This window comes from Physeter macrocephalus, chromosome 5, assembly GCF_002837175.3.
Source record: "Physeter macrocephalus isolate SW-GA chromosome 5, ASM283717v5, whole genome shotgun sequence".
Taxonomy (NCBI): domain Eukaryota; kingdom Metazoa; phylum Chordata; class Mammalia; order Artiodactyla; family Physeteridae; genus Physeter; species Physeter macrocephalus.
Window position 1 is genome coordinate 16,465,377 of NC_041218.1, and position 26,250 is coordinate 16,491,626.

The 26,250-nt window shown below is 41.0% G+C and overlaps 1 protein-coding gene across 4 annotated transcripts in view; it reads left to right on the forward strand.

Annotated features, from left to right (window-relative positions):
* Window positions 1-16,410, forward strand: part of DGKI (diacylglycerol kinase iota) — a 472,815-nt gene extending 456,405 nt beyond the window's left edge. For all 4 annotated transcript variants that reach the window (XM_055084816.1, XM_055084815.1, XM_055084813.1 and 1 more), the window contains 3 exons: window positions 9,371-9,407; window positions 11,057-11,156; window positions 15,205-16,410. In XM_055084816.1, coding sequence (XP_054940791.1) covers window positions 9,371-9,407; window positions 11,057-11,156; window positions 15,205-15,321 — 254 coding nt within the window. In that variant the 3' untranslated portion in view covers window positions 15,322-16,410. The remainder of the gene's footprint in view (window positions 1-9,370; window positions 9,408-11,056; window positions 11,157-15,204) is intronic.
* The last annotated feature ends 9,840 nt before the right edge of the window (window positions 16,411-26,250 follow it).

Below are 26,250 nucleotides of genomic sequence, written 5' to 3' on the forward strand. Positions count from 1 at the left end.
CTCATTTCAATTACAGAAACTCTTTTAAATTATCGTGTTCTTGAAGTCGGGGACATGTACACAGAAAACATGACCCTTTCTCTGTAATCATCTTCTTAATGTGATCTCTGCTCAGTGAATAGTCTTGCCTAATTTAATAATGATGATGACTCTGAAATTCCCCTGATCTGATGGAAAATATCCTTTGCGAAGATGCCTCTGTGAGGCTGGGATTCGGGGATTTCTACCAGACTGGCATCGTTGTTTGTAAATTAGCATTAGGTTTGCAGAGTGGGCGGGTCTGATCAGTTAGAATTCATGTAAATAAAAAAATAAATGAATACAAATTTTCCACTGTGCCAAAGATCAAGAGATGCCCCTCTTAATAATCTCAGTTGCTGCAAACCTCTTGAAGTTTTAGTTTTTTAAATTTTATGTCTTCATATTATATAAATCCTAAAAACTGTTCAAAGACCTGCCTGTAAAGATGCCTTTAATGACAAGGGTCCTAAGAAATCAGTCGGCCTTTTTCAAGGCTCCTGACTGATACGGCTTGTTTGCTTTCTGCATCCTTACTCCAGGGAGCCCCTCTCTCCCCTCTGCTTTGCCCTCTTCTTCACCGTTTATCGACGCTGAGCAGTGGGGTCCACAAGCAGGAGGGCGCCGCCCTCTGAACGGGAGTCGTGAGAGATTAGTCATTCTCCCAGACACCACATTCAGCAACCAAGTTCTCTTCTCAGAGCTCTTTTAAATCCAGGCTGAGGGGCTGGGGGGCACGGGCCCTGTGGTTATTTCTGAAAAGCCACAGGAGGCTTGAATTTTTCTCTTCCCGCATCTTCTTTGGGACTTCTCTCAAATACACGACATGCTGCTTTCCTTTATGAAAAACTGGAATTTGGGCATTGGGAGGGTTGAAAAGAGGAGGAGGAGGGAGAGAGCTTACGAATTCCACAGGGACAGGGTGGAGAGGAGGATGTGGAGGGATTCCAGCTGAGAGACCCCCACCCCACCCCCCAGCGGTTCCTGCTTTTCAACTCCTTTCAGCCATACTTTTGCCCACTCCCTCCTCCCTAGTGTTACCCCTCCGAGACTTTTATGGTGTTTCAGTCTTTTGCACACCCCCCCCCCCCAACCCCGGCACATTTTGCTCTTTTGTTTTTATTCGCCCAGCCCCCACGCCTCTGCCCCCTACTGTGTTTCCTGATAGAAATCTCACTCATGCATTTCCTTTCTGATTTCAATGGTTTATTTTGTCTTCCCTCTTTTTCTGCCTTCAGTCTTTCTTTTCTTTTTTTCAGCCCCCCCTTTTTCTGCCTCTGGTCCCCGAGAGAAACGACCACCATCCTGCTGGGACAGGATGATGGTGCTGTTAAGAGTTCCCAGTGCCAGCTCTCCCCACATCTGTGCAGCTTTTGTCCTGGGGCAGAGGAGGATTTGGAATGGTCTGCTGGCAGCGTCAGGGAGACTAATGGGAAATGAGGTCCAGAGAGAGAGAGAGAGAGAGAGGCCACGGGGAGGTGGTAGGAATAGTAAAGGGGATTTGGATGCCTCCGTGTGGGAAGCAAATTAAAGGATGCATGTGACAAAAGACACATCATATATAATACAAGTGCAGTATCGATGATAAAATGGCGTCAGTTCAGTGGAAGAACCTATGGGATGAGCACTGACTGGGCAGCAAACTTGAAATTTGGAAGGTCTGACTACTTACCATGCTGCTCACTTTTTCATGTTGGGAGGTTTGTGAAGTTTTGCTTCTTTTCGAAGCAAAAAAAGCTTCCCTGGCCTTCACCAGGGAATACTGATGTGTATTCCCCACAATGTATTTTTCTTTCCCTTATTTTTCAGACCATTTCTCATATAGCATAGCTGTTTTTTGAATCCATGTTCCATTTATGGATCTCTCTCTGAGAAAAAATATATTGGCCAGGGTCCAAGTGGATTTTTAAATGTTTCATTCATTCATTCATTCATTCATTCAAAAATTCTGTCCCATGCATTTTTAAAAAATTTTTATTTATTTATTTTTGGCCGCACTGGGTCTTTGTTGCTGCATGCGGGCTTTCTCTTGTTGTGGAGAATGGTGGCTACTCTTTGTTGCGGTGCACGGGCTTCTCTCATTGCGGTGGCTTCTCTTGTTGCGGAGCACGGGTTCTAGGCACGCGGGCTTCCGTAGTTGTGGCTCACGGGCTCTAGAGCGCCGGCTCAGTAGTTGTGGCGCACAGGGCTTAGTTGCTCCGCGGCATGTGGGATCTTCCCAGACCAGGGATCGAACCTGTGTCCCCTGCACGTAGTTGTGGCTCACGGGCTCTAGAGCGCAGGCTCAGTAGTTGTGGCGCACAGGGCTTAGTTGCTCCGCGGCATGTGGGATCTTCCCAGACCAGGGATCGAACCTGTGTCCCCTGCAGTGGCAGGCGGATTCTTATCCAGTGTGCCACCAGGGAAGCCCAGTCCCATGCACTTTTGAAGAAAAATGTTAACAGTAATAATCACTGCTCATCTTTACTGTTCTGAATGCTTTACATGTATTCATACATTTAATTCTTACAACAATCCTACAAGGTAAGTTCTCTTATCTCTATTTGACAGGTGGTAAAAACTGAAGGGTAGTAAAGTTAGGTGACTTGCCAAAACTCATCCATAATATGAGATTGGTTTCTGCCTTCCATATTCCTAAAACCCAGCGAGGGAAATGAAACATGGATAAACAACCACAGCACAGGGTAGTTCGAAACGAGTATCATATGCAGCATTCTAGTGACAACTGGTACAGGGCTGCAGAAGGGCAATGATCATCTTAGGAAGATTTCATGGAGAAATTTGTACCCATATCCCCTCGGTAGACATTCAGCAGTCATCTTCTGGTGCAGGTTAGCTATGGAATGGAGTGTGGATATTTTAGTAAATCCTGGGAGGGACAGAGAGCCAAGACTTCCCTTTATATTCGGGGAACAACTGGGAATTCTCTGCTGACAATTTGATGGCATTCCTTCAAACTCCTTAGGGGAAATGCATGGTATCCACAATCAGGATATATGTATTCATGAAATACAAACTAAGCCCAAACCTAAATGTTCCCCGTTGGTATATATTGAAGGAATTCCATCATCTTTATGTTTTCTCTTTCTCCTGTTCTCTCCCTTATGAGTGAGACGAAAATTAACTTTTCCAAAAACCATAGTTGCTATTTTTTCACATGTATTTTTCTTTCAAGGGAAAATTTTGAGGGTCTTTGTTGATTGTTTTTATTTCTCTGGCTACGCCTCCACCTCCAAATCTCACACCGACGCTACTAACCCACACAGCGCACTAGTAGACAGCACGCTGTACTATTAAGAGTAGCTCCCTATAGGTCACTGAACACACAGATAGGGAGGGAAACCACAGCTCTGTCTCATGCTCCACCTGGCAGTTACTCTCCTCCTCTCCTTTTCTCTTCTGCAGCCCCTTATTGCTCTCAGTTAATTAAGTCCATCTTTCCAGAGCTGTTCCTGAAACCTTTAACTGAAACTTCTTTGGATATTAAGAGCAAAAGGGTCTTGTTTTAGTATCAGCAGCTCTTTTTCTCATCTCTGTCAGCTGCAGAGGATTAAAGGGGGAGGGGGAGACAATAAACAGCTCCAGGCGTGCCTGACTGGCAGATTAGAGGACCAGCTCTGGAATCCTTCTGGGTTGGCTTCATTTATAGTGATTCTTGTCAGAAAGTTGAGGAACAAGCTTCTTTCTCTTCCTTGTCCCACTTTCAGAGTGTCAAGTCCTTGCCATTTTAGCACAGATTAAACTGCTTCAGCCTCCTCTCACTGCATGGAGGCGTGGACCCCAGAGTCCTTGGGCCCACTGTGGGTGCAGCTCTGAGAGCGCCAAGTGACAGTGCTGAGGAAAGGAGGAACTGAGACAAGGCCCCTGTTGCCTAAAAATGTGTGCAGTTGTTACCAAACACACGTTCGTGTGTGCCCGACACACAGTGAGGCCAAACAAACCTAAACATTGGAGTTTGGAGCAGAGAAAGGCTTATTGCAGGGCCAAGCAAGGAGAACAGGTGGCTCGTGTCCCCAAAACCCTGGACTCTTCAAAGGGTTTCAGCAAAGTATTTTTAAAGGCAAGGCAAGGGAGGGGCATTACAGGGTATGTGATCAGCTTATGCACGATTCTCTGACTGGTTGATGGTGAGGTAACAGGGCAGTGTCCCAGGGGTTAACATTACCCATCCTTAGGTGCCAGTAGGTCTTGGGGCTCATGATCAACAAGTAGTTAACTTTTTCTATTTGGTGGTGGTTTTCGCATCTGTAAAACAACTCAGGAGGTGTGCCTCAGATACTGTTGTCTGGGTACTCCAGACAGGAGCTACAGCAGAGGACATGGGGGAGGGATCTGTCCCGGGAAGGCCCCGCTCAGTTACACCATTATCAGTGACAATGGGAACAGACACTGGTGAGGCCGGGCTGCTCGTGTTCATGGAATTCCTTTCAAAACGAATGGCTTTGCTGAAGGAGCTCTCTAAAAGGACCATTGGGCACTGTAAGCCTTCTTGCTCCTGACCTTGTGGAGGATGCCTCATCAGCGATTGAATAGGCCTGGAGGACTGGTTCTCAGGACACAAAATTGGAGTCAATACTTAATTCAAATGTAAGTGGGAGCCAAGGTGCCCTTTTATATCTCCTTCCCTCATTGATATTCCAGTATCTTGACTTAGTGTAACCTGCTGTGTTATGTCAGAGAGTAGGACACTTCATTATACCTAACTTTAGGCATTTCATGTAGTGTCCCAGCTACTGTTTTAAGCACATTTTTTTTTGCATTAACTTATGAAACCTCATAACAAACCTGCGAGATAAATATTATTATTAATCCTGATTTACATGTGTGACAATCAAGGGGCTGAGAAATAAAATGAACTTGCCCAAGATCTAGTGAGTGGAAGATACAGCTGGGATTTGAAACCAAGGAGGTTCAGCTCCAGAACCCTCACTCTTAATCACTGTGCTGGAGTGCTTGGCACTTCAGGGGGTACAGGGCGGGAGGGGGTGGGTTATCATTCATGTTTCCTTAGAATCACAGGACTGAGGAACAAAAATGAATGAACTGAATCCTCGTTGAACCTGTAAAATAGGGAACATGCTAGAAGGATATGAAAAATAATCCAAGTGTTCTTACATTTAAAAGATGTAGAGTAATTTATTTAAGGAGATAAGGCATACATTTGAAAAGCAAATACATAGTACAAGGGTAGACGCCAATAAGTGTCATGGGAGTTCTTCTGTTGATTGAGTCCTTCTGTCAAAGAGAAGACAGGTTGATTCCATCTGTTAAAGGTGGCCTTTTCAGAGGACCTTGTCACAGACTGGTCTTTAAAGAATGTGTAAGAATTAGGCGGTGGGTAGAAAATCCCTCTCTGGGTAGCAAGAGTGGAGAGAGCAAGCTCTCAGAGCTGGGAGAGCCTGAGAAATATTTGGGTGATTGTGCAGCTACCAGTTTAGCTTATGCAAAAAAAAAAAAAATGGAGCCTTGAGAACAAATTGAGGAAGGGAAGTTCCAAGTGAAAGACTGTGAACTTCAATGTTGAAATACCTGGGGAGACACAGGACATATGATGAATTTAAAACCTGGAAATCTGGATGTTGCAAGATCTTTTTTATGTTTTCTTAGTAACAGTCCTGCATGCTAATATGTTCCTGACAGAGACCTTTTAGGAAGCTTATTTGTCAAATAGGACAAGTAGGAGCAACAAATAGGACAGACATTGCAAGAGAAGATTCACCCAGCCTTGATGACCAGTAGATGGGAAAGAGAGGAGGTGAAGTTGGTGATTTAGCTCCGGGATGACCAGGAGGATTGTGAAAGTCCCCTTTCTCCTTGAGCCAATGACATTTTTTTTTAACTGACGTATAGTTGATTTACAATATTGTGTTAGTTTTAGGTATACAGCACAGTGATTCAGATATATATCTATATATATGTTCTTTTTCAATATTACAAAATGTTGAGTAGAGTTCCTTGTGCTATACAGTAGGTCCTTGTTGATTATCTCTTTTATATATAGTAGTATATATATGTTAATACCAAACTCCTAATTTATCCCTCCCTGCCCCCTTTCCCCTTTGGTAACCGTAAGTTTGTTTTCTATGTCTGTGGGTCTATTTCTGTTTTGTAAATAAGTTCATTTGTATCTTTTTTTTTTTTTTTTAGATTCCATGTATAAGTGATATCATATGTTTGTCTTTCTCTGTCTGACTTCACTTAGTATAATCATCTCTATGTCTATTCACGTTGCTGCAAATGACATTATTTCATTCTTTTTTTTGATGTTCAGTACACATAACATTTTCTTTTTCTTTTTTCTCTTTATTTTTTATTAAAGTTTAGTTGATTTACAACTTTATGCTAGTTTCAGGTGTACAGCAGTGATTCAGTTATACATAAATATATATATATTATATATATGTATATTCTTTTTGAGGTTCTTTTTCCATATAGGTTATTACAAAATACTGAGTGTAGTTCCCTGTGCTATACAGTAGGTCCTTGTTGTTTACCTATTTTATATACAGCAGCATGTATGTTACTCCCAAATTCCTAATTTATCCCTCCCACCCCCGTTCCCCTTTGGTAACCATAAGCTTGTTTTCTATATCTATGAGTCTGTTTCTGTTTTATAAATAAGTTCATTTGTATCTTTTTTTTTTAGATTACACATATAAGTGATATCACATGATATTTGTCTTTCTCTGTCTGACTTACTTCACTTAATCGCTAGGTCCATCCATGTTGCTGCCAATGAATGGCATTATTTCATCCTTTTGTATGGCTGAGTAACATTCCATTGTATATATGTACCATATCTTCTTTATCCATTCATCTCTCGATGGACATTTAGGTTGCTTCCATGTCTTGGTTATTGTAAACAGTACAATATTGGGGTGCATGTAGTTTTTCAAATTACGGTTTTCTCTGGATACATGCCCAGGAGTGGGGTTGCAGGATCACATGGTAGCTCTATTTTTAGTTTTTTAAGGAACCTCCATACTGTTCTCCACATTCCCACTAGCAGCGCAAGAGGGTTCCTTTTACTCCACACCCTCTTCAGCATTGGTTATTTGTAGACTTTTTAATGATGGCCATTCTGACCAGTGTGGGGTGATACCTCACTGTAGTTTTGATTTGCATTTTTCTAATAATTAGCAATGTTGAACATTTTTTTGTGTGCTTGTTGGCCATTTGTATGTCATCTTTGGAGAAATGTTTGTTTATATCTTCTGTCCATTTTTTGATTGGGTTGTTTTTTGATATTGAGCTGTATGAGTTATTTGTATATTTTGGAAATTAATCCCCTGTCGGTCTCATTGTTGGCAAATATTTTCTCCCATTCTGGAGGTTTTTCATTTTGTTTATGGTTTCCTTTGCTGTGCAAAAGCTTTTAAGTTTAATTAGGTCCCATTTGTTTTTGTTTTTATTTCCATTACTCTAGGAGACAGATCCAAAAAGATATTGCTGTAATTTATGTCAAAGACTGTTCTGCCTATGTTTCCCTTTAGGAGTTTTATAGTATCTGTTCTTACATTTAGGTCTTTGATCCATTTTGAGTTTATTTTTGTAGATGGTATTAGAGAATGTTCTAATATCAAGCTTTTACATGTAGCTGTCCAGTTTTCCCAGCACCTCTTATTGAAGAGATTCTTTTCTCCACTGTATATTCTTGCCTACTTTGTCGTAGATTAATTGACCATAGGTGCGTGGGTTTATTTCTGGGCTTTCTATCCTGTGCCATTGATCTATGAGTCTGTTTTTGTGCCAGTACCAAACTGTTTTGATTACTGTAGCTTGGTAGTATAGTATAAAGTCGGGGAGCCTGATTCCTCCAGCTCTGTTCTTCTTTCTCAAAATTGCTTTGGCTATTCGGGGTCTTTTTAATTTCCATACAAACTGTAAAACGTTCTAGTTCTGTGAAAAATGCCATTGGTAATTTGATAGGGATTGCATTGAATCTGTAGATTGCCTTGGGTAGTATAGTCATTTTAACAATATTGATTCTTCCAATCCAAGAACATGGTGTATCTTTCCATCTGTTTACGTCCTCTTCAGTTTCTTTCATCAGTGTCTGACCACTGACTTTCATAGTTAGGGAAGATGAGGTTAGGACTTTCTTTCTTCTAATTATGTAGTAAGTAGTTACATAAATAAATGCTCACTGATAATGATATCCACCCATATGGAGACCAAATCACCAGGATCCTACTTCTAAAGTTTACAGTGCTCAATACCTAGAGCTGTGTTCGACCCTCCCAAACACATTTATTCATTAATTCAACCAAACATTTAAGCCTCTGCTTGGCACCAGGCCAGTCACCAAGGAAGGACACAGTGGACAAGACATTGGCCACAACTTCAAGGGGTTTTCCAGAGTCTAGTTGTGGAGAGAGACAAGTCAGCAGGTGATTTTAACATGGCTTGACAAGTGTCATGATCGGTAAGGTGATCATATATACCTATTTGTCAGGGATAGTCTCAATTTGGATGATTATTATTACCCCCACGCCCCCACCATTTTAGGAAACAGGGTTAGTACACAAAGTGAGGTAACACAAAGGCATGACATTTAATGCAGTATTAGGAGTGGGGAGATAGAGGGCTTTGTGGAGAAAATGTGCGTCAGCTGATACCTGCAGGTAAGGAATTGTATGAAGGGCTGGGGGGAAAGGCGAACATTCCAAGCAGTGTTTGCAGGGTGAATGAATAAATTAGTGAAAAAATGAGAAATTGTGAATGTGCAAGCACAGAACATTTTAATTCCTGCTGAAGCATCTATAATCATTGGATGTTTATATACAACATTTCTTCCAGATTTTGGAAGGGAAATCTCATGAAAAATAGAATTTTACCCCATTTCTAAAATAAAGAGATTGGACTGGATAATATCTTGACTTAGTGTAATTTGCTGTGTTATGTCAGAGAAAGGGACACTTAATAATATGGTCTCGCATAGCTTTCATGCTATACTACATACGATTACATCCCAAACAACCTGCTGCTGGAGAATGGAAAATGGTCTTTAAAGTCCATCTGATTCTCCCTTTCCCCCACTAGGTAGCCACTTAATTATTTTTCATTTATTCTATTCTTCAACTTGTTTGAAAGCTTCTTGAAGGCAGAGGCCATATCATTCTTGTTTATCTCCCATCCTGTACATATTACCTGGTGATGACGGAGAGATTGATGAGGGGGAGGTAGAGGGGTCCTTTCTCTTTTGGAGGGGAGGTGGTCTTATTATCCCTGTCACCAAATACTATTTCTTATTCAGCGTCCTAAGGCACTTTAATTCTGTGACTATAATTTTTTGTTAATGGTTAGTTTTTGAACTTATTTTTGATGGACATCTTGCTTTCCTCTTCTTTAGGACCTTCTGAGTTATTGGATATGGCAGACAGCGAAACGTGAGTGTTGCCTTACATTATGTGGTCTAGATTATCTTCTTGAGACCATATCTAGGAAAAGAATGCAGCCTCTAGGGCATACAATTGATAATTGTAATGTCAGTGATAAAAAGTGTCTACTTTCGGGTGTATTCATAACTGTGCAGGGCTAATCTTCTAAATCAAAGATTACACAATAAAAATAGATGGCACCTGTCATGATGATTGCACATGTAGCTGTTGCTGGTCATCATTTAGAACTTCCTTCAAGCGAGGTACTTCTGCTTTGATGCACCTTGAACTACAGAGAAGTCTAAATTAATGCACTTACCTCTTAATTACCCATCACATTTACTCTTCCTCAACTGAGGTTTATAAGAAAATTAAGCCCTAAGGCATCCTTTTTGTATAGTGAAACAATTTCTCTGTGCTGAGTCTAGAATGGGACAAGTTATACAACCACTGGAGAACCGATAACATAGTACCTCCAACCATTTCCATGTTTTGTGCTTCAGAAGAGAAACCCTGGTTGAGAAAGTCACCAGCTCTGTGGATGGTTGCCAGACTGATAATATCTGTTTTCAACTTTCTCATTCCCAGGCGGCAAAATAGCTACTATTCCCCAAACAGAAACAAAGAAAAGCTAAGCATTTAACCCTGGAAGCCATGTTAAGCCTCTAAAGAACAGTCAGTGAAATTTGAAAAGGGATAAAGAATGGGCAGGGTGGAGTGTGGGGAGGGGCTAAGGAGAGATGGAGGAGGACAAGTAGGAAGGATTTAACCAGGAGTCACTGACAAGGGAGAAACTGTCCTTTGCTACATGGAGTTTGTCCACTACCGCAAATCCCATTGGCAAGGTTATCACTCACCCCAGTTTGCCTCTCTAAGGACTGCATTTGATTTTCCATAGACACTTTGGCATTGTCTTTTCAATTTCAGACTCAGAATGGGAATGGCCTCCTCCCTGTACTGCCTGTGGGGGTGGGGGAAATAGCCACTTTGCCTTGGCTGTTGCCCGTACTGATGGCTGACCTGCTGCCCAGTGGGGCAGCTCTGGTTGCGGAACCCTCCCAGAGTCTTACCATCCCTCCCAGGTATCTTCTGTGGCTGTCCCTCTCCTGCCACTCAGCAGGACTCAGCAGGGAGAGCAGAGTGGGTATCTCCTGGGTCTCTGAAGTTGAGTTCCCGGGAGACACTCCTCCCGGGGCCAGGTGGTCTACCAAGCACTGCGCTGTGGTCCTCCATCGCTGCTCCCGTGTGTGCGCCATCTAGGTTGCTCCTGCTCTGCCCACACGTCTACACAGAGAGAGTGGCTCCGCACTGCTCAGACACACCTACACACATCAGTCTATTTCATAGAGCCATTGGGTATTACTCGCATCAGACAGTAGTCGCTTAAAACAAAATCACTCAGCCTACTTGACCAGCCAACACTGTTTGAAAAAGAGGCTGGAGTCAGGTATTAGGGTTAGTCGATGACTAACCCCCTCACCTACCTCCCCTGCCCATGCCCTGCAGCCATGGTCTCACCCACAGACGATAGGGAAAGCGGCCGAGGGGCACAGAACCTCAGCAGCGGGGGGAGGATGCTACCCTCACTTCCCTCCCTGCTGCCCCTACCCTACTCCCACTCCCGCCTCCAACCTTTTCTCATTTCATCTTTGATTTAGGGGTGAGACCGCACTGCACAAGGCAGCTTGCCAGCGGAACCGGGCTGTGTGCCAGCTTCTGGTGGACGCAGGAGCATCTCTGAGAAAGACAGACTCCAAGGTAACTTGATGAGTGAGTGCAAGCATCCTCCCACGGGGCAAGATCTCTGGCACCATTGCCTTCACTTGTGCCCGTAGCAAGGCATCCTTTCTGTACTTATGGAAGTGCCTGGGGCTTTGGAAAAAAAGGAGGAAAAAATGAAGTGTTTCATTTAGAGAAACTGCAGTTTAAATGTATAAGCACAAAGGGAGGGTGTGTGCTTGCCTCAGGGACTTATAGACCTCTGAACACGTTGACCTTTGGACTTCGGGCTTCTCCTGCCGCCAGCAGCCAAGTGTGGAGAGGGTGAGGTGCAAAGCACTAGAAGGGTCGGGACCGGGTGCAAAAGATACTGGCCTGGCTACCGAGAAGCCCCTTTGGAATTTCTCCTTCAGCTACTTAATCCAGAAGAGCTTAAAACCCATGATTTATGAGGCCCCATATATGGGTGCCCAAGCGATGACCAGTCACTCCCAGGATGGGAGATCAGGCTGCACCATGAATTGTTCCGGTTTACAGAGAGCACCCGAGGAAAGGGTTAAAGCTGGAGGAAAGGAGGAGCTGAAGCTTAGTGCCGTTGACCGAGAACTGCAGCCCGTGGGAAAGAGATGGGCAGAGAGAAGAGTTCATACAGAAGATCAACCCCATAGAGGAGTTCTCTATGATGATCTGAGGTCATGATCATGGTCAGCTCGGAGAGTTTTAAAGCACCCTGGGTAGGCTCCAAGAAAGGACAAGACACTTAACTGTAGAGAAGGTTACAGAGAAGCATTTTAATATAGAGATGAGGATTTCATTAAGTGGGTACTAAATAACCTAAGTTTGGGGTCAGTGAATGTAGCCAAGAAACATAGACAAATTACTCGGAAGCCTACTCGGAAGCCTACTGATGACTTCAGCCCCATTAGATTCATTTAAGCGATGAGCACCTACTTATATGCAGTCCTCACCCTGGGGTCTCCTCCAACTGCAGTGTACATTGTGATGTAACTTTCTCTCTGACGTGGACCTTTCTTTCCTTTCTGAGCCAGGCGCATTGCTTGATTCTCCACTTCCCTTGCGACCCACCAGATCCTCGCTCTCTGACTGAGGTCCCTGGCTGCCTTAATTCTGATAGCACTAGGCTATCAAATTCGTTAAGTTGGGTCCTGGTTTCTAGCTGGTCTGTTACCTATCTGGTTAGCTAACTGGGTGTAGGATTCCAAATGGCAGATAATTATTCACTGTGATATTCTTCCCAGATGATATTTGCACTTAGGTGCTTTGATGTGTAACCTGATGGAGAAATACAACCCATGGAGGTAGGACCAGCTGAGGCCATGATCCGAGGTGGACTTGGCCTTCCTTGCTGGGGCCGCTCAGACACAGCAGGGCCATTGCCTGTTTACCACACAGAAACTGGTCTCAACTCAGGTGATGAGAGAAGGGAGGAGCAAGATGAACTAGAGGGACCAATAAAAGACTGGCCAGGAAACCTGGCCCCAGAGCAGACGGCTCTTTTTTTAATCTAAGTTTCTGACTCAAATAAATGGGCTCAATGTTCCTTGAGATTCCTTTCTATTTTGTGTCACATATGTATGTGTTCTTTTCCAAATGCAAAAAATTTTATTACTTTTATTATAAATATAGTGCATTCTCACACAGAAAACTCTAGCAATGCAAAAAAAAATTTTTTAAGTAAAAATTACTAGAAATCCCACAATCTAGACCTATATACCATTAAAACTTTAATGATTTCTCCCCACATGTGGGTATGTCTACTTTTCTCATTTTCTTCAAGTAGGTAACGTCATACTGTACATGCTATTGTATAACCTTTCACCCAACATTTTGTTTTATAGATCTTACCTTATGAAGTAATAGAGCTTCATCCTTTTCAGGGATCCTATAATTTTTCCATTCCATAATTTTTTGCTAGGTGAAAGCTGAATATGATAATTATGACTGGTTCTTCTTCTGGAAATTTTTGAAGAGAAGCAATATTTTGAGAATTTCTCTTAATAGGGAATGGCGCCTTAAAATCAACTCAGAGGCCCACCCCATCTCTCTGAATATTTGGAAATTGGGAATCCCAACCTCATTAACATTGAAGACAAGATAATCTACAAATAAATACTGTAACCAAGTTGAATAAAATTATTATAGGAACTTGAAGCTATGGTTAAATCCCAACTAAATAAGTAAAATTTTAGAAAGCATCTAGAGCCATTGTTACTTCCCTTCTATCTTCTACTCCATATCCCCTTGTAGGCTACTAGGATCAGACTTAATTGAGTTTGATACCATCCATTGCAATAGATGAGATGGAGGCTGAGAAGTGTTTGATAATTTTTGTAATGCTTGTGTGCATTTTTATACATGGAGCTATTACTTTGGCACAATGATCATGCCTCTACCCTTTCCTTAGAACTCAATATCATTTTGTACATATATACAATGGAATATTACTCGGCCATAAAAAAAGAATGAAATAATGCCATTTGCAGCAACATGGATTGACCTAGAGATTGTCATACTGAGTGAAGTAAGTCAGATGCAGAAAGACAAATATCATATGATATCACTTATATGGGGAATCTAAAAAAATGGTACAAAGGAACCTATTTACAAAACAGAAATAGAGTCACAGATGTAAAAAACAAACATGGTTACCAAGGAGAAAAAGGGAGGGATGAATTGGGAGATTGGGATTGACATACACACACTACTAGGTATAAAACAGATAATTAATCAGGACCTACTGTATAGCACAGGGAATTCTACTCAGTACTCTGTAGTAACCTGTATGGGAATAGAATCTAAAAAAGAGTGGCTATATGTATACATATAACCGGTTCACTTTGCTGTACAGCAGAAACTAACACATTGTAAATCAACTATACTCCAATAAAATTAATTTTAAAAAACTTAATATTTTAAAATAGATATCTATGAACAAAAATTAGCATTAAGGAGTGTTAAGTAATGTCTGTAAACATTCAAAAGAATGGAGACCTTTCCTCCTTTTACTGCTGACTGCTGTTCACTGGCCTAATTTCAAAAATATTGTGTGTATATAAATATACATATAATAGACTGCAAAAAGTTATACAATCATTTTAAATGATGCAGAAGAACATTTCATGATGTAGAATAGAAAGGTTTGATATATTATTAAGTGCAAAAGCACATTACCTAACAGTATATAAACAAAGTATGGTTTTATTTTCATAAAAATAATTGTGTGTAGAGATATAGAAAAAAGATAAAATAGTTACTCTATGGAAGGTTAACAGCAGTTATCTTAGTATAGTGTAATTACTGGTGATTTTTATTTTCTTATGCTTTTCTACTTTCCCAAGATTTTTTTTTTTTTTCTGGTACTTTTTTTTTTTAGAAAAAACATCTTTATTGGAGTATAACTGCTTTACAATGGTGTGTTAGTTTCTGCTTTATAACAAAGTGAATCAGCTATACATATACATATATCCCCATATCTCATCCCTCTTGCTTTAATCAACACCCATCACTTTTATTGTCAGAAATTAACTTACTTTTTGGAGAGATAAGACAGTTCTAAATTGGGGAGAACCTAACTGAAGACTTTGAAACCAACAAAGAAACCCCTTTAGATTGTTTCTGACCATCCCTTCCTCTTTGTTTCTGCTTGTTACTTCCCAGGGTTTAGTATAACAGAAAGAGTTCCAAACTAGAAATCAGAATGCCCGTTTCCCTGCTTTTCTGTTCAGTGATTTCTGTCCCCCTTCTGGAAAGGATCTGGGTTCCCAACCTCACTGCGCCACACAGTTCGCTGCTGTGTACCTAGTTACTCTGTGAGCCTCCGTTTCCTTTGATGGAACCCCACCTCTGAAAAGTGATCGTCTCTCTTGAACTTGCGTATCTCACGTGTTTGATGAGATGCACCTATCAAATAATAGATCTGAAAGTGTCTCATCAATTCTAAAACAGCAAACATGGAAAGATCCTTTTTAGCAAGTCATCTCTGAGTAGCTCTGTTTCTATGATTTTTTTTTTTTTTCAATCTTATCCCAAGTGTTTGTGTCTCTTTCCTTTTCACTGTTACCGACAGGGTAAGACACCTCAAGAAAGAGCACAGCAGGCCGGGGACCCGGATTTGGCAGCCTACCTAGAAAGCCGCCAGAACTATAAGATCATTGGCCATGAGGACCTGGAAACTGCTGTTTGACCCTGGTAGACAGGCTGAGAGAATCTGAACGAGCATATCACCTGTGCCCTCCTGGTGACCGGGCAGCTCCCCTGGAAGAAGCTGATGGAATCCATAAATCTGTCTCTCTCCTGCAAGAATCTATCTGAGACCATGCCACCAGTTTTAAGGGCTACCAAGATGTACAACAGAACATGATAGCCCACTGAGGACGAGGCAGGATACCTGGAGATTTGTGGAATACAGATTCCACAAAATTCGATCCTTATTGCTTCCAGCAAGTAGCATGAACTTCTGTGTTCACCTGTATAATTTATTTTAAAGATTCAAGGATGTTTGTATAAATGGCACTGCTCCCTCCACCCCCTATGCATTCACCTTTCCCCTGTACCACACAATCCTCCTGTAATGACCCATCAATTTAAAAAATATGATCGGTTCTCTTTACATTCAGCCTTTGGAGACCAGAAGACTCTGAAGGTCTTTTCAAACCCTCTGGCTGTCCTGCAAAAATATAACTGTCAGACCGCTTCCATTTCCAAGACTAAATATACCGAGACTACTTAGTGACCTTTTGCATGTCTCCTCTCCCTCCTTAATCCCTTTTCGTTATACAGGAGCTGGGGAGTGCCACTAAAATAATGTCAGCTTGTGTGCAATATCTCTGAGGTTTGGCAAGGTGGCATGGGAGTTGTCTGGGCTCAGAGGTACCTCAGAGAGGGGACCCAGGGGTCAACGCAGGTGGCAGGGCTGTTGCCCATAGCCACGGAGGACCGGTTCAGCTTGGGCTGTTGGTCCAGCTCCGTACTGCCTACATGTAGCCATCTTTGCCTTTTGCTGCAATAGAGATGAGCAATGGATTCAACAAAGGCCCATAGCTAGTTTGCAGAACCACTCAATTTTAAGTGCTGCTGAAATTGCAGAGCAGAAAACCATGTGTGGGAACTGTGGTTACAGGAAATGGAGCACTACGCCAGCGTTTACTTTTAGGCTTTTTTGACTGATAATAGAAAGCAGGCTAATCGACTGGAAATAAAACAGCAAAAGCAAAAGTAGCAACATATGTCAAAATAACTCACTTAAGCAAGAAGACAGTCGCTGGAATGTTGCACAGAGGCTAAACGATTCAGGTACAGTGGTGAGAGGGGGCCCATTTTAGGTTTTCCTTCTAAGGTTTTGGTTTTCATTACCCCAAGTAAGCCCTGTCCCAAGGACAAAGCCTTGTTTCATGAGTTCCACTGCCAGATTTCCGAGATGCCTGGATCTTTCTGATGGATGCCTCACCTACTACTTGTCAGGTTCCAAGGTCATACCTGATAGCACTATAGCCCCATGTTTCACGTACAGGGTGGTCAAATATATTAATTTTTTTCTGTTTCCCCTACCAGAGTGTTCTTAGTGCAGACTACTGTGGGAGTCTAGCCAGGAACATCCTGCTGGCAGTAGAATTACAGCTTCTAATCCTGCCACGGATCATTGGTACTTACAGGCACCTCTATTAAGGACTCTATGATAACTAAAGTATCAGGAGAAAAAGTCTTCTTTCACTGAAAATATCTACTTGACTTGGGTATAAGGCAAAAGTGCAAGTGGGTGACCTTTTTGCTTTAAACTAAACCGATCTCTTCTGAGCTTTCTTCCATTTAGTTCTTAGACATAAACAAAGTGTTTCCCTAGTGTTTCTGCATGTAAACATAAATGACTGTCTCTCTACATTTAATTTAAAGCTCCAGGGGTGATGCCTTGCTTATCTGAACCACTTTTGGTCACGTATCATTTTGAAAGTACAAAGACGATATATACTGTATTAGGTTGGAATAGCCTCTCAGTGGATGGGGACTAAGTCTGTCTTTAGTTGTTTCAAAATCAAATTGTTGGCATTATTTCCAGCTGTGGGAGAATGGGTTGGTTGTGAGTAATTATTTCCATACATCAGTCTTAGAAATGGAACTATGTTTGAGGTTTTCTGGGGAGGGCAAAAGGGACTGGAATAGATTATTTCCAGAAGCTAGGGGAAAAAAAATAGCTCCAGGAGAATTTGATCACTGGGCTTCTGCTGGGAGTTTTCCAGTTGGTGGGACTGTCAAGGAGATGTTGTGATGACAGAAATATAATCCTTATGACAGACTGGAATCTGGTTTTGAATGGTGCCTTCCATTCCCTAGATTGAGCCAAGCATTTGGCTATGCAGCCAGTTACCAGCTGCCATTGCTGGGATGAAGGACTCCGCTTTCACCAACTACCATCTCATATTTCTCTGTGATGCTTCAAAGCAGCCCAGAGAAAATTGAGGGTACAGGTGGCTATGGGCCAATTCAAATAGCTCCAACTGAAGTCACACGTAAATCCTTGATATGGAAACAGATGAGGTAATGACTACTGTAGGGGTCCTCGTGCATTTGGAAATTGTTCCAAAGCAAAAAAAGAAAGACGTTAACGTCCTACGTTATTGATGGGGGGTGACACAGGACCAAAGGCAAATGTCTCTGAAAAAGCAAACACCCAGAGAACTTAGGCTTTACAAAAAAAAAAAAAAAAAAGCATCGAAAATGATCAGAACAGTGACCTATTTAATGGCTTCAACATTAAATCTACCTCCTGTAGCTTTTTTTAAAAATTGGCCACTACATGTGACAGTCCTGGGCTTTAGAAAGAGCAAAGAGAATGTGCTCAGGAGTTTCCAACTCAGCTTAGGGCAGGTAGTATCCCCTCTAATGGGCCATCAGGAAGTATAGAAGCAATAGTCTGGCCCTGGTCTGAAAATCCACATTACTTTAGAAGACATAAAACTATGTACCTATAGAAATACAATTTTCTACAAAACCAACTGAGATGGTACTGCCAAGAGTAGCTAGCTTAGCTGCCATTCCTGTGTTTGGCTCAGAAGAGCCTTTCATGTCGTGGCACTGTCTGCTCTGGGATTCCATTTTCAGATTAGACTGATAGAGGCATGAGAAATGGAGAGTTATTAAAAGCCAACATATATAACCTTAAAGGCAGTCATTTGTTAAGCCTTATATTCCAGTATTACACATTTAGTGAAAAAGAACCCAGCTGAGCTATGCTTTATCACATTCAAGGACTTGATAAAGAACAGAAGTCAAGAATGAAATAAACACCACAGCCGGGAATTTCACTTGGAGAGTTTTGGTTACCTCTATAGAGGTTATGACCTAAAATGAATGCAATTTCTGAAACAGGGGATTTAGCTGGCAAGTACACAGCCATGAAACTAGTGACAGGTGCTGGAAAGCCTCACGTTACCCGTTGTTCCCCATCCTTCCGTCCTAGCTGGCCTTAGTGCGTAGGCAGATCCGTTTGCATTGAGAGATACTCAACAAGTAGGTAGTTTTCATTTAGACCTAGTAACAGTTTCTTTGCCTAAAGGATTTCTGGAATTTATTGACTAGACTCCTCACAATATTCATGTCTTAGAAAATGTGGGTGCAGTTTTATTTTTTTACATGTCAATTTTATTTTAAATGCTTAGATTTTTAAATTATAAAAGTAGAACATGCTTTTTATAAGAAGTGCTAATACCACAGAAGAGTATCACATGCAAAGTCAAGCTGTTCCTCTCTGCTGGTGTAGTGTCCTCTGTCCCACCCCCCAGAGATAAACAGCGGGAATACTGATAAACATTGTTGCTTGTATGTTATGTCAGAAATACTCTGTGCATATACAAGCCCCAATACACATATAGGAATGCATTTGTTTGTATACATATATGTGTATATGTCCTATACACCCATATATTGCATAGGTTTAAAAAAACATTTTAGAAGCATGCTAGTCATCTGTGCCTGTGTAGTTAACACCAACAGGCAAAGATAAGGTAACAGAAATTTTTCATTTATTCTTTGTTAGTTTTACTATTACTAAGCTTAGTTCTATTACTGGAGACTTCAATTGCACATGGCATTTGCTCTTGCCTGTGTCATAAAATCTGTGGCCAAGAGGTCTTGTAATTGTTTTTGTTACCTTCCATGAAGTATGAAACCTACCTGAGCCCAGAGACTTGTTTATGCTCTTTGTGGATCTCAAGTGGAGAGTTTCTTCCTCTGTGATGCTTATACCCCTTTACAAGGCTGAGTTACAGGATTTACTCAGTAGGCTGCCTAATGATATCTAATTCTGGTAAGCTACCGTGAAAAGGCATAGTAACTTGGATATGGGTGCGGTCTGAGTAGCTAGGCTTCCTTCTAGTAGGAGTAGCTAATGAAATCACTGAGAACAGCATGATATTTTATGCGATTATGCTATTTAAAAATAAAATAGATGGTTGTTAAACTGGCTTGTCATAACCATCCAATAAAACTACTAACTGCTCTACTTAAATGGATTATTTTCATTTTAGGGGGAAAAAGTAGAACATCCATTAGAGAGTTTTCTAATTAACATTTATTTAGTAGAAAATAGCTTCTTGCCCAGGTCTTAGTAGAACCATCTCTGAATATCTCAACTTTCTTATTCTCTAAATGCCATATTCAGCTGATTTTTATAAGTCCTATGGTTTTTTCTCTGCCCAGCCTCTCGGACTGACTTTGGCTCCAACCCTTTTCTGCGTCCTGGTCATCACCCCATAGCTAGTCCCTCTAATTGTGTGGCCATGGCAATTGTCCTGCTCCTGGACTTTCTGCCACTACCTTCAATGATTCTGAAATAAAGTTGCCCGTCTCCCTCAGATGTTATGCTCAAAATGGATCAAAATGGAATTACTCTCTGGGACAAGTATCCCTTTTTCCTGAAGGACAAATAGACTTCCACTGACCTTGATCATCTTGTATATTTACAATAGGCCTTGTCCTGAGAAGTAATCTCCCAGATAGATTTAGCAAATTTCTGTCATAGTCACACCACAAAAGTACACAATCATAGCAGCTGCCTCCACACCCAGTGATGTAAACAGTGTGCTCCATGAAGTCACCTGGGCGGCTGGATTATATGCACGTTATACCCCTACTGGCCGTCTGTGGATTTTAGACCGTCTCCCCACAGTTTAATAAGAAACCTAAAAACAGGAACTAAGCAAGGAATAGTGCTCCTGACAGCGTGCTTGCCCGGGACACCAAGAGTTACTGAACTGGTCCCCCAAAAACAAGCAGAAAAAATAATTCTTAGGCTGTTGAAGCATTACATTTTAAAGTAGAGATTTGAATATTGGATGGTATCGTCATGGTGGACAGATTCTAGAGTCTCTTTATACATGCATTCAGTCATTTCACCTGCAATCATCTGTTCACAAAATTGATCATACAATTATGTATTTAATCATTTATTTTTAAATATGTTTATCATTTACTCTGACGCAGGCACCATACCAAGGATATAAGAATGAACGCAAGAGACAAAACTCTTGACCTCATGAAGCTCAGTCTAGGAGAACATACAAATTCCAGTCTGATAAGTTCTGTACAGGAGAAGCCCATGGTACTAGGGGAGCATGCCCTGCAGGTCAGCTTTTGTTGTGCCGTCGTTCTTTAGCTAGCCATATTTTAGTTCTATGAAATGAGAATATGAAAGAAGAAAGAGTTCGCATTTGCTTTTCCTTAGAGTCTTGGCACTGTTCTTAAAAAATGGATTTGAAACCAAGACTTTAAGATGAGACTTAGAAACACTACTAAAATGAGAGCCAAAACGTTTATCCTATTTCTCAAGGACAGAACTAGGAACAAGAGGCAAAACTTGCAGTGGATTTTGACCGAATATAAAGGTGAAGCACAAATATCGTCAAACAGCAGAGTAGGCCCAGAATTAGAAACTTTTAGTCATGGGGCGTATTTAAGCAGAGGCTACATGACCACCTGGAGGGGTGTTGTGACTCGGGACATGAATCTGAGGGGGCTGGATTAGATTCTGGGAGTTTTTTAAATGTTCTTTTAAAATGACTTTATTGAATGGCAGGATTTCATTTTAAAATTTTATAAAAATCTTGACTTTTAATCTTTTAAAACATCACTTTGTGACAGAGTCTTTAAAGAGAATGACATTTAGTTATCATCTAAAAATCTTAAAACTAAGCAAGAATTTAAGAGCTAATGAAAAGAAAGCATACTAAGAGGTATAAGTTACTCCAAAATACTTCTGGAAGCATTATGGATTTTAATGAATATTCTTAGACATTCTTAAGTCCTATTACAAATCTGTTTCACTGTCCATTCAACATAAAAAAGTGCTGTGATTTGATATTCTTAGAATTAAATGTAATCTGGTATAACCACAGAAGAAAATTCTGCCTAAAATATATTTGGGGTCCAAGTAAATGTACATGAAAGGCAATCATGGAAAGTGCCTTGGCTTCTGCTACTGGCATGATAATTACAAGGGAGGGTTTACCCATGGAAATAAGAAAGCGATGATTCTGGTTTTTACCCATTTTCCACAGTTTCAGTATTTTGAGCCAAATGGCATCTGACATGGGAGACTTTAGTGATGGGAACACCTGAAACTATCTTGTTTCTCAATCATTTAGTGCATATAGGCTTCAATAAAAATAATTTCAACGACTCAAATCTGTACAGTTTATTAGTAACAATTTCGGTAATTTTAGACTGTTACTGCTTTAGCATTTTGATGCATTTTTGACACTTTTGAGCTTCAGTACAAAGCCCTGAGGTGGATAATGCAGATAGTGCATTTTAAATGAATAAATGGAATCTCAGAGCAATGAATTCAACTAACAGAGATTCATGTAGTAAGTGGTAGAACTACAGCACAACTAAGATCTTTAGATATTACCGACTGACGTGTCTACAATAGATGTTTTCTAAGTGATTTTCCGCCATTGCTTTCAATGCTATTTTACATCCATCATTCAGTTTTCCATCATTTAGAAGGTGAATCCTTGAAAAAATATTTACCTAAGATTCCACAGCGTGGGTTGGTTAGGACTGAGGGAGAATATGATGTTAAAAATTTAGGATTTTTGCTCTCAGAGGCTTATCAGCTTGGAAATATTTCAAGGGGGAAAAAAGGGCAAATATTTTGGTACCAGGATGGATTTCACGAAATAACACTGAAGGGGACTTCCTGGCTTCTCTACTTTGTGATTCTCAGCATTTAAAAATGTTGGTATTATTTTCTCTCCTTGGAAGTCACTATTGGAATAATACTATTTCAGAATGCTGCACCAAAAAGTGGTGAAATGGTCTTGCCATTCAAAATTCCATTGCTTGAAGTTTGGGGTGGGTAACAGTCACATACGTAGAGGTCTAATGCACCTATGGGAAGATGCCACACTTGAGGTAGAAAGAACGGACAGGCCTGAGATATCCTTCTGTTCTGAATCTTGTATTTACAAGGCACCTCTGTGAGCAGTTTGATGAATACGTAGAAGAGGGGTGTTTGATCTGGGAAGCAGCCAAATTTGGATTAGGAACAGGAATGTTGGGAGGAGACGGCTTAACGAGGACTGTGAGGTTCAAGTTCTGTAGGGAGGACAGTTTGCAGAATAAAACAAGGACAGACGAGATCACAACAGACATGGAGAGGAGGCGCTTTGTTTCTTATGAAGGGTTTCGTTTTCCCTAAACATTACATCCAGAAAAGTGGATTGGGCTTTCCAAAAACAGTGAACTTATCGCAGCGAGTGTTTCTTCTAGTATGTAAGTGAAAATTGAACAACCAGATCAGGGATCATGTTAAAGCAATTGCTTGGACTAAAAGACATCTGTGACGTCTTCCAGGTTTCGATTTCTATGATTTTGGACTGGGGCAGAACTCAATCAGAGCCCCTTTTCTCAGGTTCCTGCCATATAGATGCAATGAAAGCATTTTTGTGAAAACAGCAGACATTGTAAATATATCCCAGATCATTTAGAAGCCGGTATTTCATGACCCTAAAAGAAATCTGCTGTGCTTACACACACATACACCCACCACTGTTTGCCAATTCCCAAATCTCCTGAATAAGATATGTTTCTACAAAGGCATAACAGTCACAAGTTCAGGAACTGAAGTGAAAACAAAGGATCTAGTGTTCAGTTTCCTACTTTCTACCCATTTTTTGTTTGGGGTGTGCAGTTGGGACTGGGGCTTGGAGAAGGGGGCAGAAGATCCCTGTATTTTCTGGTACAAAAAACATGGAGGCAATTTTTGTAACTTACTGTCATGAATTAGGGCTCAGCCTCACATCCCTAGACTAACGTTCTGTGATGTTTCTGCCTGTGAACTAGTTTTAACTGCCATCCTTCCCTTACTTCCATGAGCTCCTAGATTTCAGATTGGCTGGAGGGGGGTGGGAGTCATTCTTGAGATCACCTTGAAAAGTGGGCCCATGTCTGGAGGCTTGCTCAGAGAACTGCTCCCACTCCATCCTGTCCCCCGCCCCTCCTGCCTCTATCTCGGGAAGGTGAGAAATAACAGTAATGGGGGGAAAAAATTCTCAAGTGTAGCACAATAATAAGGCTCTTAGTCTTAAATTGCCATGGTGACCCACAAATAAATAATATGTACCCTCAGCAAACTTTGATCCTCATGAAAAGCAAATTCAGAAGACATAGAAAAAAAAAGTGAACTTGTTTAGAGTGGCTTCAAGGAGTATCACTTGTGAAATTTTCAACATATGCTGCTTAGAAGAATTAGATTATGTCTGGAATTTAGAGGAAAACAGGACTCTGCTAATAGAAAGAACTTTCTGGTAGAGCTTTCCAAAGGACTGGCTTGATTTTGAAGGAGTTTCTCTAAGTGTTCATTAGGAGGTTAGACCACAGACTTATGCAGATCTATGATAAAATTTGAGAAAAATGAGGACAACATAGGAAGTTTTTCATAATCCTTACAAATTCTGAGACTATATAACCTTTCCTCTTAAGAATTACAGAGATAGGAGATGTTTACAAATTGTAAAAATAAACAGATGACAGCCCTAAATTGGTTTATCCTATATTTTGTTTTAAATTTATGGGTAATTTCTCTCAAAGAGGTTAGTGAGATTTATCAACTTTTAAGATAGAGTTTAGCTTTGATATTTACTGCACCTTGTGTAATGAATCCAAATGGTTCACAACCTTTTGGGTTTTATTAACAGTAACACCTTTCATTCCCTGCCCCCCCTCCTCCATTGGTTGGACTGAGGCTTTGATGACATGTATAATTTCCAATGCAACTGGAACCTAGATCGATGCTTGCTAACATCCTGATTGTGGGCTGGGAAGTGTGGGGTTCTTGCCATCCTGGGGAGTGAGATTTGGAAATTTTATAGACAAAATATTCTAGCACAACAGAATATTTTGCAAAACACATCTTTGATAAGTTAGGGTCCACGTTAGTCTCAGTTAAAGGTTAGCTAGGCTGGTTTTTTTTTTTTTAATTACCAATAATTAAGTTGACAGCCATGAATCTGCATATTATATGGAGTACAGCTGATTGAAAATGAGGAAAACCATTCCTGTAAAGAATTAAGAAACAGAGGACAATCTCAGTTCCATAAGAATGAATACATTCCATTTAATTTGATTCCTGAGTGGGAAAAAGTTCCTGGGCGTCCAGAGTGCCCTTGGCTGTGGGCAGTCCACTCTCAAAGGCTGTATCTGTAGGAAGAGTTGCACTCGCATTATAAAGGGCTCTTTCATGATTTCTGATTCTGCCCTATCACATCCCAGAGCCATGCCTTTGCAAAGCTGCCAGCTGGCAGGTGGAATCCAAAAAAGAGTAGCATCTGTGGCAGCAGGATGATGAAGTTTTATTTCCAGGTAAAGTAGGATCCAGATAATATGAAATGGAGGGGGGGGGCGGGGGTGGGAAGGGTGGGGTGGGGAAGAATGGAGTTTTTTTGTAACAAAGTCATAAAGTATTTTTCCCTAATTTTCTTGCATTTCCTGTTTATACAAAGTATCTTGATCACTGTGTTGCTCTACAGAGATTTTCAATGGAATTAATTTGGGAGACTGAACTAATCTCTGAAAAAGAAATGACTGGTTACAGTTACTTTTTGGACACTTTCTCTGTATTGTGAATTGTGTGGAAATGTATAGAATAAAATTTAGAACTACAATTAGTTTCTTTTCTTTGGTTACTGGCTGTTACATGGAGTTGGTGTGAATATTATCTTTAAGGGGGTTAAACTGGATTTTCAAAATTGGGAGGTAAGCGAAGAGTTGGCTGTCTGGGAAGGCAGAACCTAAAAGAGATCTCTGATAAAGAAGAAATGTTTTTTAAAATGACTTCTGCTTTCAAGAGGGACTAACAGAGGCCAGATTTACTCTCCCAACTGAATTTAAAAAAAAATCTGTATATAAAACAATAATTGTTAAGACACTGGAACTCAGGCAAAAGAAGACAATAATCCCTGATTGATGAGAATCAAATAAGATAAGCTCTATGATTTCTCCATTTTGAAGACTTCAGAGAGTTTCCTGGCAGTAGCTCAGGGAGGGGAAATTGAGGGAGAGCCTGGCAGATTTCCTAAGTTGGGGAGACAGAGCTGAGAGCTTGGGAGACCAAGGCAGCTAGAGCTCATGGAGCCAAGTATTAGAGAAGAGAGATCTGAACAGAGAGATAACCCCAGAGATCTGCAGAGACCACCCCCCCACTCAATTAGTCAGTAAAATACTTATCAGTGTATGCTAGTGAGGAAACTACCTGAGACTGGAGAAAGAACCACCCACAATGATGAGGAGGAACAATAACCAGCTCACACGAGGCCGGGAATAATGCCTGTTACTGTCTACCCAGCTTTTATTTCTTAACAAAACATTACAGTCTCGACCTGTGTTGTCCCACTTCAGTTCCATTTCCTGCCACTCTGGTCACAGAGGCAACCAATAAGATTTTGTGTGAATCTTAGCACATTCCCATCTTTTCTCCCTTCTTCCCCTTCTCAACTTCTGTTAACTATATTCCCTGTTACAGATGTAAACTTTTATACCCTGTCTGGTACCAGTATTCGAAGTTCTATGTGTTGTCCAATTTTATTCTAAGAGTTGAAAGCAGGGGCATGGAGTTTCATTA